Source organism: Wyeomyia smithii, chromosome 2, assembly GCF_029784165.1.
Source record: "Wyeomyia smithii strain HCP4-BCI-WySm-NY-G18 chromosome 2, ASM2978416v1, whole genome shotgun sequence".
Classification (NCBI taxonomy): domain Eukaryota; kingdom Metazoa; phylum Arthropoda; class Insecta; order Diptera; family Culicidae; genus Wyeomyia; species Wyeomyia smithii.
Window position 1 is genome coordinate 102,726,019 of NC_073695.1, and position 15,638 is coordinate 102,741,656.

Here is a 15,638-nt window from a genome sequence, read left to right on the forward strand (position 1 = left end):
CCAAATTAGCGTTTTTTTCATCGCTCATCTCTCTCTCTCTCTCTCTCTCTCTCTCTCTGTATCTCTGTTAATTAAATGCCACGATTACTTCGAGTGTTTTTGCACTTGACTCGATTCGTCATGTCACACTGCAAATTGAAGTAAGTTAGTGTTGATTTCACAATGATTAACACTTTCCAATGAAATGATCTTGCGTTGAAAACTGTTCAATGGAAATCATTATCATTTTATAATGAATATCTCTTGTATTTGCACCAGTGTTCAAATCAATTGTATTACAGCTGCAACTCCAATTGACGAACGTCAAAAAAATAAAACGAAACAAAAATAGTGACTGTAGCGAAAGGCTCAAGCAGCACATTTTCCCCAGGGATTGAAAATTTGTTTGGAAGTAAGTTTTATCGAATCTTTGATATTGAAATAATAATAAAACAACTCTTTTCAAATCGAATGCAGCGACACCGCGACATAGGTCAATTTGTAAATCAAATTGAAAACCTACAATAAAAAAAATGGAAAAATCTAAAATAAACAGGAACCTTTTGAATTTATTGTGATTAACTGAGAATATCCAAATGACCAACATTCCGTTTCTCAAACATAAGCACATCAAAAAAGATGAACATAACAACAGAAAACCAAGTGATTTGCATCAACAAGTTTCGAAGGATTTTTATTTCACTTTGAAATGTTCGGCAAGTAGTGCGAATTCAACAGCAAATCACTTCACTTCGACGTGATTTTTTTTACAGTGTAGGTATAGGGATGTCAATAGCTCCAATAGCTCGCCTATAACACTTAGTTGACCTTGTTGTAGCTCATAATGGAAAAAAATCCCTTCTAAAACGTTTTTATGATGTGTGTTAAAAACTCTCGAAAAAAAATTGAAAGCAGTGTTAATTCCACCTGTAGATCGAAATGAAATTTACGAAAAATTATAAGATTAGAGTGAATTAAAATTATTGAATATTCGGGAATAGGATTGGAAATTAGAAATCGGATTTACAATTGACATTCTGAATAAACGATTTGAAAATTGAAAGCGTGAAATCCGCGTAGAAACTGCGCAAATTCCTATATAAGCGTAAATGCCTCGTTGAAAAACACGTAAAACCCGCAAAAATCCTAGTTTTGTGCGAGCTATTGACATCCCTATACCGAATAACAGCGAATGACAATGAACTCATGTCCTGGGTTCAAACTCATTTGTGCCCGCTTTCAACTGTCAGATAAATGTGTATGAAAAGTGGCAGTTATATGCGATCTCCTTTACACGTACGTTGATATGTTAGCCCTTGCAACATGGTGCGATGTCACAGGGATGGTTTTGTGTATATTCTTTTTTATGTTTCCAATTCCGGCCGCTAATTTGAGTGCGCTGCACAGTGTTGAATTATATAACGAAACATTTCATTTCACTGAAATATTTTATTTTGTTGGTGAGAATTGAGTGTGTGTGAATTCACTTTGGTTTAGATTTGCAGGTTTTGTCGATTTCGCGCAGACAATAACTAGGTACATGTTTAAAATTTATTAAAATTTGTTTTTTAGCTTTTTTGTAGAGCAACCAAATACCTAATCATTTCAACATGGTTACTAATGAGAAACGAGTTAAGAAGGTAATACAAATATACGCATTATATCTTAAAAAATAATCAAACCATCTTCACAACAGTGGAGTCTTTACATCAGTGAATACAATTTTCAACTATCGGCATACGCAAATTTCATTCGCCGGTTAAGCACCACCGCCGTTCTAGATCGGACCATGATTGAGCAACTGGAAGACTTAATAAATCAATTGGAAGAAATTAGCAATTTCAAGGCATTTCAAGAGTCCAATGAAACGGATAACAATATAAATGACATTAGCTTAATAATTAAATGTACTTTTTGTCCTTGGTATACGATCAACGGCGAGCAATTATTATTGCACATAATGAATTCGTATCATAAAAAAAATTCGAGACTAAGCCGTTTTCAAACGAAAGCCAGTGCCGGCTACCGTGAATATATAGGGCACGCAAAAACCAGAATTACCAACAATCGCCTGCCTGAATCAACTTTGGGAGATGTAATCGGTTTTCATTTTTTGACTAAATCATTCTGGCACATAACCGATAAATATCTACGAGCGCTTCAGGCGCTTGGTTTAAAACCAACTTTCATGATTGCACATGGAGTCAACGAGCTTTTGTCGCAAATTGATTGTTTTATATCGTCGGCTAAATGTGTTGAATCAATTCAATCCTCTAAAAGTTTACTGATGACGTACAATATCTGGGATATTGGCTACAAGTACAGGGAAAAAGTTTATGTAAGTGCTAAACGCGACAAAATAATTTTAGGTTTTTAAAAACAACAAGCGTCAGCTTTCGAAAGTTTTTGTTACTACATTTTATGTTGCAACTTTTCTTAAATCTGTATCAATATTGGATGTATTTGAATCCCATTTTCTGTTTTTCAGACAAAACCGGTGCAAGCGTTTCAGGATCTTAGTAATCCCCTGCCTGACGTGCCCCCCAGGAATGTGTTTTCGCTACCGTCTAATGCGTTTCCATCGATGAATTTGAACAATCAGCAAAACTTCCAAACAAATCCTCTTCAGCAAGGGGTTCCAATATGTCCAACCCATTTACCGACTATTTCGGTTCCGCCTAATAATACTGTTTACCGAAACCAGTCCGGAATACAGCAACTATTATATGATCCCAGTAAACCCCCTCCAATTATTCCTCCTCAAAACCATCAGAAACAGCCGCCAACTCAACGGAATCGAACGGAGACTTCCCCGTTGCTTCCACCATTGCATGAACAAAATAACGAAGACCTAGTTCGTTCTGAACATTTAAAACAGTTTCTACAAGACCCCAGCCTAGGTTCATTGATCAAAATCGGCAATATCCTCAGCGAATTCGAAAAAACTACCCTTATACTCTCGGACATCAAATCAGCACTTAAAGAAACAAGTTCTAATGTTACAGTAAGTTTGTTTGGCTCCAAAGTGAGTGGCGTTGGCTATGAGGAGGATCCGCTAAATATATGTGTAGACGACGGTATGCAATTTTTATTGTTTTCTCGTCTAAGGTCTCGTTCAGTCGTTGGCAGGGGAATTTTGATATGGTGAATATATAAAAAAAATAGTTCGCCCATTGACTGCACGTAGTTCTTAGAGGTTGGGGTTCGAAACAAAAATTTGAGATTTATAATTTATTTCTATTTTATTCCAGGAAACAAAATAAAAACTCTTAGCAGGGTTGAATCGCTATTGAACAAATTAAAGGAGTTTTTCGTCGACAATCCCGAAGAATGGTCGATTGTGAACACAACAAACGACGGTATCCATTCGTGCATTTACGTGAAGAATCATTGCGAAAGTGTCTGCTGTCAAATTTCATTCACAAGCGGAATTTATTGTTGCAACACACAGATCATTCGTTATTATGTGCGGACGTTTCCAATCTTCCAGAAAATGTGCTATTTTCTGAACGAACTATCCAGGATGTTAAAACTGTCTTTCCATCAACATTTGGTAGTCTTGCTAGTTGTGTTTTATCTACAGACCGAAAACTTTCTTCCAACGGTCACCCAACTACAGCTGCCAGAGGAGCAGATAGATGAAGGTAAGTAAACTCTGTCATAATTGTTGATAATTTGCGGACAACTGCTGCTATATAAACGGGGTTGAATTTACGTCACAATTTCGGAGTTGGAATTTACTTTTCTTCTATAAACTCTACGTGGTATGTAGCTAGTTACATTAGGATCGATTACTTATTGGTCTATATTTAATAATAACTTCGGATTGCAATCATCCTTAAACAGTTTTGAAGTAACCCTTTATGGCTCATTAGTTGAAGTTTGATGAGCCACATTTCGACATTTTCTGAAAGCTTAGCAGCTTGTTAGCAAACAAAACAATGAGCATCCTCTATCCACAACCCTAAAAATGAACGTCGATGATTGATAGAATTTTTAGGGCCCTGTATACCTGTGTCGGTTCGACTCGGCCGCGTATGTATTTCAAATGAGACGAGTTACTCATTGCAATTAATTTTTTTAACAATAAGGCTGAGAGAAGGGGGTGACATAAAATTAAAATAAAATTTGTATCGGCCTAATTGCTTGGAAAGCATTTAATCTTTAGAAAACTTTGCAGAATATATTGGTATGATATTGGTAACGATATATTGGTAATTAATAAATCTAGTTGTAAAACAGTGAAAACGATGCTGGTCTTTCACGGAAGGCCGACAGTTGAAAAAAATGTAAATAACAGTGCTGTCAGAATGTGAATCTCTAAACATGGTCAAAAATAGTAGATAAATGCCATAGAAAAATTGCATAAATTTAAAGTACTCTGGACAAAAATTAGAACAAATGGATTGGAAAACGTTCATTTGATGAGACAATGTTAAGTATATCAAAATATTGAAAAGGTAATTTTGGAAATTTGTTGGAAATAATGGGTGAATCTAGTTTCGATCCTATTTTATATAAGGCTATTTGATAGGAATAATAAACAAAAATCATAATGATATTTTTAGGTTCTTTTCAATTTAGGCTTAAGGATGGTCATGTCCAGCAAAATTAAAATAGCTGTCAATTTTATTCTATACTAAACAACATAAGCGAAAGCAAGTTATTCCTTGATAAAGTTTGAATCAAATACAATACACCTCGTGTTGATGTCACACTATAAATTTTGATTAAATATTAGTAAATAATCAAACCATTGCCAACATCCCATCCCCGATAAAAAAAAATACAAAACACTTTACCTCTTACAGACTGGAATATCAGCTTCAACCCGAAAAAACCGCCCGAACTAAAACTAACAGAATGCGAATCGGATCTGCGCAAATGCGTCGCCGGTTTCTTCAATTACTATGGAAACAAATTTTCATTCAGCGAATCGGTTGTTTCACCTCACGTAGGAACTCCGGTGAAACGAGTTGACTTCACCCCTAACAACGAGTGGCGACTGCCGTTCGAGCGTTATAGACAGTTCCTGAATAAGAAGCTGCCAGGCGCCAGTGACCAAATGGTTACATCACAGCGGTTCAACGCTACTACACCAATGTGCGTACAGGATATGCTGAACCTTTCCAAAAACATTGCGGAAACCGTCACTGCTCAAGATACAGATAAATTCGTGAAGCTGTGTCAGGAGCTCCACTTGTGGTACACCAACAACAAATAAGCACTATGTTTGATACACTGTTATAGCTTCTTAGAAGCGAGTGATTTTACAATGAAGTTATTTTTATTACCAGAACTGATTGCCGTCGATAATCGGTAAACTAAAAATAAGGCAGATGACAGTTTCAGGGTATATGACAGTTTCAGTAAGTTTTTATCACAAACTTCAAAGCCTCGTACATGGTAGGAAACAATGAGTTCTACTGCGAAAAAAAAATATATATATATATACAGGTCGGACTCGATTATATACAGACTCGATTATATATTGACTCGATTATATATGATTCGATTACATATAGTGCAGGGTCTCGTTCAGACGTATAATATAGAAAATATATATTTTGTAAACTGACGAAACCCTCATCCATTCTTTTAGGTCAAGCAAACTTGTTATTGATATTTGTTGTTTTTTTTCTTTCGGATGATAAATAAAAATAAGTACAATAGAACATTCCATACAACTTCTGCTATATTTCTCTTCTTTGTTGTAACTCACGCATCACTCAGATCGGTTTAGATCGGGTTAGAAACCTCAACATGCTTCTCAGTGTGGGTTTTACTTCCTGTACTTCATGGATATATTGCATCATTTATCGGATATCGTTGAAAATTGAACAGTCCTACTAGCCTATTTGCTATATCAATTCTTCACTGTGGACATTTTGTAGGTTCATTTTTTTTTTTTTGATTATGAGATTCTCATTTTTTATTTGTGGTAGTTGGTAGGTACAATTTTGTCTAAGGTTATTTTATCCGTATGAACTACATACAGCCTGCAACAATTTTCAGATCAACTTTTCGTTAGAATGTCAATTCCTTTGACGCTCTCGTGCACTCACACGTGCGCGTTCTAAATACCTATTGACTTCTAGGAGCTGATACACTATTTAAGTTACCGACGAAAGTTGGTTTAAACGAACATCTCGTTTTTTGTTTCTATTTGTTTTGTTTCTTTCTTAACTATTATAAATATACAGTTGAGTTGCTCTGCTTGTTGTAACTAGGTAATAAATCTCATTTGTTGTTCTCAATTCTGTGTTTCTAATAAATATTTTTGTTAATTCCCTCAGATTCTTCTTTTACGTCGTTATATCGGTTTACCATTTGTTGTGGGTTTCTTCGAGTTTAGTATATTTAAAACTTTTGATTCTCTATTTGTGCTAGACTGACTGTGAGATTCTTGGTTTGTAATTGTTTGAAATTTTATTTTAAGTAGATTCAATGCAAACGCTAATAAAATTAATTCATTTGTGTGATGTGTAATATCGGATTTGAAAATATCACCTTTTGGATTTACTTCTATTTGACTTTTAAGAATGAAAGGTATCGACATTTTTGCGCTGAACCTGTTTTTCACACACAAAAAAAAGTTTTAACATGACTTGCGTTTAATGTGTTGAGAATGATTTCTTTTATTCATTAGGGTTTTGTGAAAAAGAGAAGGTGAATGATTGACGAGTGTACCGGTTAGATATTGATTTTCTTATGCGGTTTTATTGGAAGTTCACAAATCTGCCAATAATATATATCTGTTATAACTATGTTTTCCATTTCTTCAGATAAATAATAGGTAGGTACTAGAAGTAGTTTGTTTTATCTAATACTTCAATCAGATATTAATAACATTAGATCGTATTTTTCATAAACAATTGATATCTAAATTGTGATGTTTTTCGTATCAAAGTATTGGCACATTAAAAACAATTGTTGTTTTATGGCCATTTTTGTTGTTTGCTTGAACAAAATGGAACTGATTGATACAGCTTCAGCAGCTAGTAGCTGATATACGAGTACTACATAAAAGTTCTTTCAAACAGGCAATCGATTACTTTACGAAGAGAAATGCTACAGACAAAAATGATAGTCATGATGGTCGAGTTTGTATAATAATTCGGGAAAATGTTGATACGCTAAATCAAAGGCTAGTCGCCAAGATAACGAAACAGCAAGCAAAAGTAGTTCGGTTCGGTATGATAAACATTTTATTAATTGTTCACAAATTTTGCGGTTGTAACTAATGCAAATAACCTTTTGAATGTCTTTCAACCCATTTTTTAATATGCTTAAAAAAACTTTTTGACATTTCATGCATTTCTACCACGCGCTCCATTAACTCTTACATAGATGGCAACGATTGTAATTTATTTTTTAACTTAATACGATTTTTCTCTGTATGAGATAACACTGCAGAGTTTTTTTTTTTATTTCAAGCTCTTATGTTCGCATATTATCAACCAATCATGAATGAGCAAGCACGCTATGCACACACGCCTCGAGTAGACCCAAACCTCCTAGATGAAACAAAACATAAACATCGATAGAACATTCTCGTCCCAACAGGGTTAATGTTTGCTTTTACGAGCTTAGGCGAGTTTGATGTCATGAAGACGAACTTAGTTTGGAAAGTTTGTGTCCATCTTCTGTCTCAATCAGTTATTATTTAATTATTTATTTCTATTAATGAGGCTTTAACCATTTCAATCAGTTGACTGTTTTGCTGTAAAAAATTATCTAAAGATGATGTCTTGAAAGAAAATGTTTTTTTTTTTAGGATTGAAACTTTTTTTGAATCACCTTAAGGCAACTTTTGCTTCTGTTTCGTTAGTCAACTAAAGTAAAATAATTGAACACCACGATTAAATGTTTGAAATTTATTTTTGATTTTTCAATTATGATTGTACCGATTTTGTAGCGAAATTGATTCGATTTTATAAAATTCATAAAAAGCCAATGTGAAAGAAATGTAAAAAGCTAACCAAAATTTTGAATTACTTATATATATTCAGAAACAGCGCGATGAGATATATTTAACAAAGTAGTAAACTGCCGTTCCAAGCATAGTTGTCCCAGCGTGCATTAGGTTTGTGTAGAACATGGGACAATTATGCTTGGAACGGCAGTAAAGTTGTAACATGTGTCATGTTCAATGTCATGTTATATACATTTTTGTGAAGTTTGGCATCAAGTTGTATATAATAGATAAACCAACACATCAGCGGGAATGTTTTTATACAATTTTTATTTGAGTTGAGATTGTGTTTTTGGGAGTCATTCTTTACGTATTTGCGATTGAATTAAATGATGTTTGAATGTATTGAATTATCGTTGAGTACGAAAATATATTGTCTGTGATGTCTGCTTTCTTCTTAATGTAATCGATTCGCGACTGTTATAAACGAACTCATCACAAGTAGCGCCTCATCTATTATTTAAAAATGATCGCTCAACATTTAATGTTGTACCTATTACACTGATTCGGGAAAGATACGTGCCTAACAGGAATCAAACGTAAACCTTAACCATTTGAGCAAACAAATATTTACATCAGCACAATGAGATTCACATTTTTAACATGGTAGCAGCATCATCATCAGTCGAAGGTGTTGGAAAGGCAATATACGATATTGGTTTTACATATAAATATTTAACTCTCTCAATGCAAAAATAATATAAACAAAGATTCGATAGGGTGCTTGTATACTTGTGCGTTAATTAGCAAACGGACTATAAATATCGTTGGTTCAATTAAGACGGGCCTAAACTGATTCACTTGTGCCCATATATCATACGGGCAAACTGGACTTTGTTAGCTTGCTATATTGTATATTTGATCGTATTGAATAGGTGTCTGAGCTATCAAAAAATTTTACAATTTCAATATGGAATAACTCAATTCAGTTTATTAATATTGAGTTCACGTGGAGTAAGCAACGTTGAATGAAACACAAAGCAAATGTTAGAAGTCACGTAAATTGAATTCCATGTAAAAAGAGTCGAACGAGTTCAATGGTAACCATCGAACAATATTTCGTGAGTTATTGCATTAACAAGTATTTCGGTTTTTGGTTCATGTTTCTGGAGAATAAAAAGCTTGGCAAGTAGAATTAGGGACCTCTATCCCGCACTTCGAGGATTTATATTTTGAATTCTATATGTTGTCATAACGTTTGCGGTACACAATGGATGAAAATTGTCGATTTTTCATGGGTTTACCTTTAATCGCACTGACGAAACTACTCATGCATCATCAATCATAGTAACCCATGAGTTAGCAAAAAAAAAATTGACAGCTCTATCAGTCAAACTCTAACTGTGATGGCGAAAAAAGTGAAGCTACTCTGTTCAGAAGTGCGGCACTTTGTGGACGCCGGGTATGCCCGTTCCGGCATCTACAAACATCTGGACACTATTGGACAACGATCAGAGCATCGAAAGCAAGCCCGGTTCCGGACGGCCAACGACCCTGAGCGACAAGAAGCTTCAAAGGATACTGGAGAGGGAGATCGATGGAAATGTGGCTAAATCGCTGCGTGCACTTGGCCGGGAGGTTGGTGCATGCGGTAAAACAGTGAAAAAGTATCTGGATACCATGGACATACATGTCAGGAAGCGGCAGTCCCGTTCACCGGTCTCGGAGCTGCAGGCAATGACGCAGCGACAGCGGTTGAATAAGATGGTCAAGTCGATTTTCCCGGCGAATCGCGATGTGGCAGTGGTGATGGACGACGAGACCTATCACCCTGGATGGCAACGACTGGAAGTAAGCTCCGAGGTGAAATTTATTTCACAGACCAAGTTCCCCAAGAAGGTGCTGCTGTGGCTGACAATCAGCGAGAAGGGGATGTCAAAACCGCTCTTCTTTCCGGGCTGGCCGTGAACGGGTAAATTTATAGTACGAAGTGCCTTCCAGAAGTTGCGTCGTTCATCAAGAAATACCATAAGGGCGAAGACACAGTGTTCTGGCCAGATTTGGCGTCGGCCCACGGGCCCACTACTCGAAGCGATCGTTGGAGGATATGGAGCGGCTAAATATCGATGTGGTACCGAAGTCGGCGAATCCGCCCAACGTCCCCCACCTGCGTCCCATCGAGAATTTCTGAGCAAACTTGAAGCGCAAGATTTATTCCAACAATTTTGTCGGGAAAACAGAGGAGGAATTAATAAAAAAAACGAAGAAAGATGTTTTCGTCCACCATGGCGAATGTTCCGGTTAATTGCCGGAAGGCCGCTCGCAAGGGCGTAGATTTTTTTTTGCAAATAAGATAATATAATTACCATTAATGAGAAATTTATCCAACTCAATTATCTGTCTTAGTTTTTTTTTCATCACCATCTGAAAAAAGTCAATTTTTTTACCGCAAACGTTACGATACAGTTTTACCCAGATCACAATAGCAATTTTGATCAGATTGCTTCTGATAGAAATGTCAAATGGAGGGTCTGATTTTTTACCATTACAATTGTATCATTTGCGACGATTTGTTTTCAAAATAAACCGCGGTGGATAATAAATACAAATTTGCTCGGAATTTAAGGATATTTGCAGAATTTTTTTGGTTTACAAAACTACGACCGACGTTCATTCTCCGTTGTTAAATGCATCAAATGAGTTAGAAAGTATTGGATTTGCTCGATTTTATTAGTTAGTAAGCACACATTACCAGTACCAACAAAAAAGCAAGCAATTATACTCAACGTTTGGGTAGTCTACTGATGCTGCCGCTCACAAATCAGTTGGAACGGAATAAGCCCAGATGATTTGGATTTTATTTTTTCAAGAATAGATCAACAAAAAAACAGCAACACCTAAAGAGATTTAGAAATCATAGTTGCTTCTACTCTAACGTGGTCAATGTTTCATTTTGAGTGTGTGTTCAACGTATCTAATTGATGAAATTCCAAGCTACGGTTTGAGGTTTGAAGTAATAAAGTGTAACTCTGGAGATTGCAAATGAAATTGACCTCACATACTTTTCTCTTTCGTTCCATTTTGGTTCATAGTGACTCGTGACGGTTTCTACTATCTACCGTTTTTTGAGAACGTTACCGCCTTCCATAACCTTCGGATCTCATCTTCACGCAAGTCCGGTGTGGTGAAGAAAAACAACTGATCCGTTGCATTCAGCCTTTTGTCCAGAATTGCATCTTTCTGGTTTTGGTTTAGTAGCATTCTGCCAGTTGGTGTGATGGTAACATTAATTCGTCTCGCAATGGTTCCAGTGAGATGAACGTCATCGATCCAGAAATAAGGCTGCTGCTGTGCTTCTCGGTACAGCTCAAAAGCCACGTCTGGTGTGTAGATAATCGAGTAACCAGGGCAATGGTTCGGGTAATATTTGTATCGATACTCTGGTACACTGACATACCACTTGGAGCGATGGGTGCGTTTAACCGGTGCCTTACTTATTTCCTGACAGAACAACAGCCTCCGTCGTTGAGACGCTGACTCCAGCACGTCGTATAATACAGGGGTGTTAACAAAGACATCATCATCAGCTTTCAAAACATATTTAGCTTCCGGGCAGTGATATGTGAACCATTTTAGAGCCATCACGTGTTTATATGTCATATTTCGATAGGCATCGATAAAATTGCCTTGTACAATGTCGTCGTACAAACGGTTTTCCTGTTTTATACGTCGCTGGAGCACGCTTGAATTTACCGCTCCAATCAAGAATATGAGCTTCGCTCGTGGATCATGCTGTCCCCAAGTATCACGAATTGTATTGCGCTTATACCAATTGGTTGGTGCTGAATGAACTAAAACTAATACTAATGGTGATCGTCGTTCATCAACCATCTTAATTCTATCAGTTCCCACGCTTTCATGGTGGATTCGGCCGCTCTCTGCGCTACAGTTGTTAAAGTTGATGATGAATTTAAAATCCTTTATATCTATCAAATTGTTATAATCATCTTTTGGCAACATTTCTAATGGATTGACTAATATCGATGAGAGCAACAAAGGGAAAAAACTCTGATTTACCATCGAACTACCTCCTGCAAGTACGCCACCGTCCGCCTCGTCCATCCCAGCCGACACACCTCCATCTAGGCTCGGCTGTTGCAGAGCCGGTGAGAAATGAGTTGGTGTAGACAATGCCAGTGAAGATGCTGGCATGTACGGTGGCATTATGTTCGTCGATTCTCGGTACGATGACCCGAAACTGCTGCTGCTGCTGGTCCCACTGGTAGCTTCTTGGAACGACATATGCCATACTGTCACAATCAGCGTCAGCCCAATCAGAGCTCCGAAAAGTGGGCGACGCTCGAACATGACCAGCAGCACACCGGACATGCGTTATCACGGAAGGGAAAAGTACCTGGTTCTAGAGATAGCGTTGCTCTCGCATGGTGCTGAAATCTGCAAGCGGGAGAAAAAAAAACTCCGATTAAAATACAATCGTGGGAATGCTTGATATCTCTTAGTTCGTCATTATTAATAACATGCTACACGTTCATCTCTCTAGTGATGGACTGAACATTCGAATAATAGTCAGTAGGTTTCGTATCAAATATTATCACAGCACTACAGAAGGAGACTTTTTCTATTAGTCTGAAAACGATAAATTTTAATCTGACTCAGCATTGCACCACAATGATGAAGACAACGGCGAGCCTGTGTCGATTAGCATAAAAGAATTCGCATTTGACGTGTTCGATAAAAAAAGAATGCTATAGTATGCAAATCCGAACTACGTCGTTCACTGCAACTACTAGGGTAAAACAACACATTATCGACCAATTTATTTGTTAATGTTGGATTTATGTGATACAATCCAGAGAACAAAATTAGAAAATGGCACTTCGTCGTTTCAGGAGGCTATATGTATGCAGGGCTTCTAGGTAAGCATTGCAGGTGATAATAGTTTCGTGCAAGCGGGTGGTAGCGTGCACCTCAAATTATGGCGTCTTAAAATGCCTATGCTATTAAGTTGTTGTTGTTTTAAATAACAAAAACAAGTTAGCTCATTAGTTCTTTTGTTTATATTTTGAAAAATTTTATAATCAACAGTGATGACTAAGTAAAACAATTATTAATTGCTTCGGTATCGATATTACAAAAAGTTGTGCAGATGAATTGCGAAAACTCGATCCAAATGTTTTGTTGAGCCAGAATTGCCTACATAAAAGTATTCGCAGATGCGGTTGAGTATGTACGTTTAGAAAAAACTCGTGCTCAACTGATTTGAGGAATGTAGAAAGAAGGGAATTCGAGGGATGAAGACGACTACGTTATAGTCCTTTGAACTATTCAATCCACGAAAATAATTATCCGATAACCATAACTTCTGAATCATTCATCGAATCTTTTTGATGTCAAAGAATGAATTGGGGTATATCGATAGTATATTTCAATAAATCTATGTTTGTTGCTGGAGAAAGACAGATAGCTCACCAAAAAAGCGTGTTTTCATGCAGAACGAAAACTTTTCAAAGGGGCCAATTACATTCCACGAAACAGATTTCTGACGAGGTGATCCCTCCTCTGTGGATAACCGCCTCTAAAATTCTAAAAACTTTGTATGGACGGTGGAAATTAAAAACATTTTTCTTTTATAGAAACTTAAGTTTTTGAAACACAAACTTGAGTTTTCATTGAAAAATGTATTTCATTTCTCCATCCTGGACTTTTTATCAAATGTTCCGATTTAACTTCAAGTCTCTTTGAATAAAATAAAAAATCAACTTTCTACATTAAAACATAGCACTTTAAAAAATATCCAGTTTGCTAAGCCAAACACGTGTGCAAAGTTTCATTCAAATCAAAAATGCCCGATACTCGAGCATAAGTCATTCGACGTACTTTGCTCACACGGAAAAATTAAATCCTAGACATTGTTACACTTTAACATTTTTGGTTATATTTTTTATTGGTAATGTTTTTTTTTATTTTTTGTTATTAACCAATTCAACAAGTACCTATTGAAAATAATTTCGTTCAGCCTGTTACGTAGCAAAGTGTCAAAGTATGAAAGAAAACAGGAGGCTATTAAAGTTCATTTTCCAACTCCTTTCTTAACTTGGATGAAAATTCATAACAGTTTTCTATCCTTCTCACGCAAGAAAAAACTCTAACGTGTACTGGTTCCATAGGTTTTGTTTTCAGCACGTGTTACATATGTACTACATATTTATAATCAAGCACCTTCAAACGATTTGCGAACAGCTTGCCAACCGAACACATTTTTAGATTCGCACGAATGATGGCTGGAAGGTGGGGGCTTTGAAGGCTTGCGAAATGCAAAACTGTTACTAGCAGTATCTAATGGGTTGGCGCGATTGTCGATTGCATCTGTGTAATACAAACCATGTGTGATTTTTGCCATATATGCCATAACTCAATCAAACATTATGTCTCGATTGCAAAACTCTGCATTTTAGATTTTTCCAAGGAAATATTAACGCGATTTAACCACTACGAGTTTTGTCGAAAATGCAAATATTGATTGGATGAATTTTAAAGTGTGAAACGACAATTTGCTTCACCCAGACGAACGACGGCTGAAAATTATATTAAGTTAAAAATTATTAATACTTGACAACAATAGTAGTGAACAAAGTCCAATAATAAAATATAAGGGGTTCGATAACAACATTTCAGGATACAAGGTGCCTTTGAACCTTCAGCAATTTTACATAATAAAAGGCAAACTGTTGGAATAATTACAGTATCGGTTGGCGCCAACTAGTCCTGCTGCTCGTACCTGCTGGAGAAGCAATGTTTTTCAGGACTTTCCTCTGTACGATGTTTGATGTCAACCCCAATATGATTTCAGTTGACTTGTTTTGGCAGCAGTTTGGCACTACGTCTATATGCTCACATGTGTACAACACTGTTTGCAGCAAAAGTTTCATTCTGGCCTTGTACAGCTGAATAAAGGATGTAGGGGCATGTAGATACACGTGGTACACAGAATATCGTCTAGTCAGAATGCAAGTTTGTTTTCCACTGCAAGATATCGATTTAACTAGGTAGAATGAAATCGATTGTCAATGGATGGCAACATGTTCTGATAATCACATCATGAATATGTACATAAATAACATTCAAAATGCAACATAACATACCAATTCCAAGAAACAGAGAGCAACGATTTTATTCGATTATTTTTGATCTGACTGAAACTTTGCACAGATGTTTCAATGGGCTGCAGATGTCATTCTTTGTTATCAGTTTTTTTTTTTGATTGTTATTCATTTTTTTTTTTATTCTCGCTTAGTTTCCGTCGGTCTAGTTCCGCCACTGTTGTGGCCAATCACCGACGCCCAGGGAGGCGTCTCCACACCCAGGACCCTAAGTCACGACCCGTTTATTAACGGACCGGCGCCAACGGCTTTACTTCCTCATGCGATGGAAGGCGTGATCCCAGAGATTTTTCGCCTCAGAAAATCTCCCGGTGTCGGCTAGGATTGAATCTAGACCAGTTGGGTTGGTTGTGAGTGGATCACGCCACCTCACAACCATCGACACCTATGTCGGCGGTGGGATTCGAACCCAGGCGTCGAGCGTGGTTGGCGGAGACGTTACCAACCACACTAGGCCCCCGCTCTGATTATTATTCATTATTGAAAAGGACTTTTAAAAACAGGTATCGATGATTACAAATATTTCTATGAAAACTTTAGAAGGTTACCTAAAGACTGATGGT

General features: G+C 36.8%; 2 protein-coding genes across 5 annotated transcripts in view; one reads left to right on the forward strand and one right to left on the reverse strand.

The window, feature by feature from the left end:
* Positions 1–1,465: 1,465 nt before the first annotated feature.
* On the forward strand, positions 1,466–5,666 carry LOC129725696 (uncharacterized). The gene is made up of 6 exons (XM_055681781.1): positions 1,466–1,484; positions 1,552–1,619; positions 1,676–2,317; positions 2,468–3,056; positions 3,231–3,623; positions 4,791–5,666. Exons 2-6 carry the CDS (start codon positions 1,590–1,592, stop codon positions 5,201–5,203), a joined length of 2,067 nt encoding a protein of 688 aa, XP_055537756.1. The 5' UTR covers positions 1,466–1,484; positions 1,552–1,589; the 3' UTR covers positions 5,204–5,666.
* The window catches only part of LOC129725697 (beta-1,3-galactosyltransferase 5), a 58,183-nt gene continuing 48,201 nt past the window's right edge, over positions 5,657–15,638 (reverse strand). For all 4 annotated transcript variants that reach the window (XM_055681783.1, XM_055681782.1, XM_055681784.1 and 1 more), the window contains one exon: positions 5,657–12,349. In XM_055681783.1, coding sequence (XP_055537758.1) covers positions 11,006–12,283 — 1,278 coding nt within the window. In that variant the 5' untranslated portion in view covers positions 12,284–12,349 and the 3' untranslated portion in view covers positions 5,657–11,005. The remainder of the gene's footprint in view (positions 12,350–15,638) is intronic.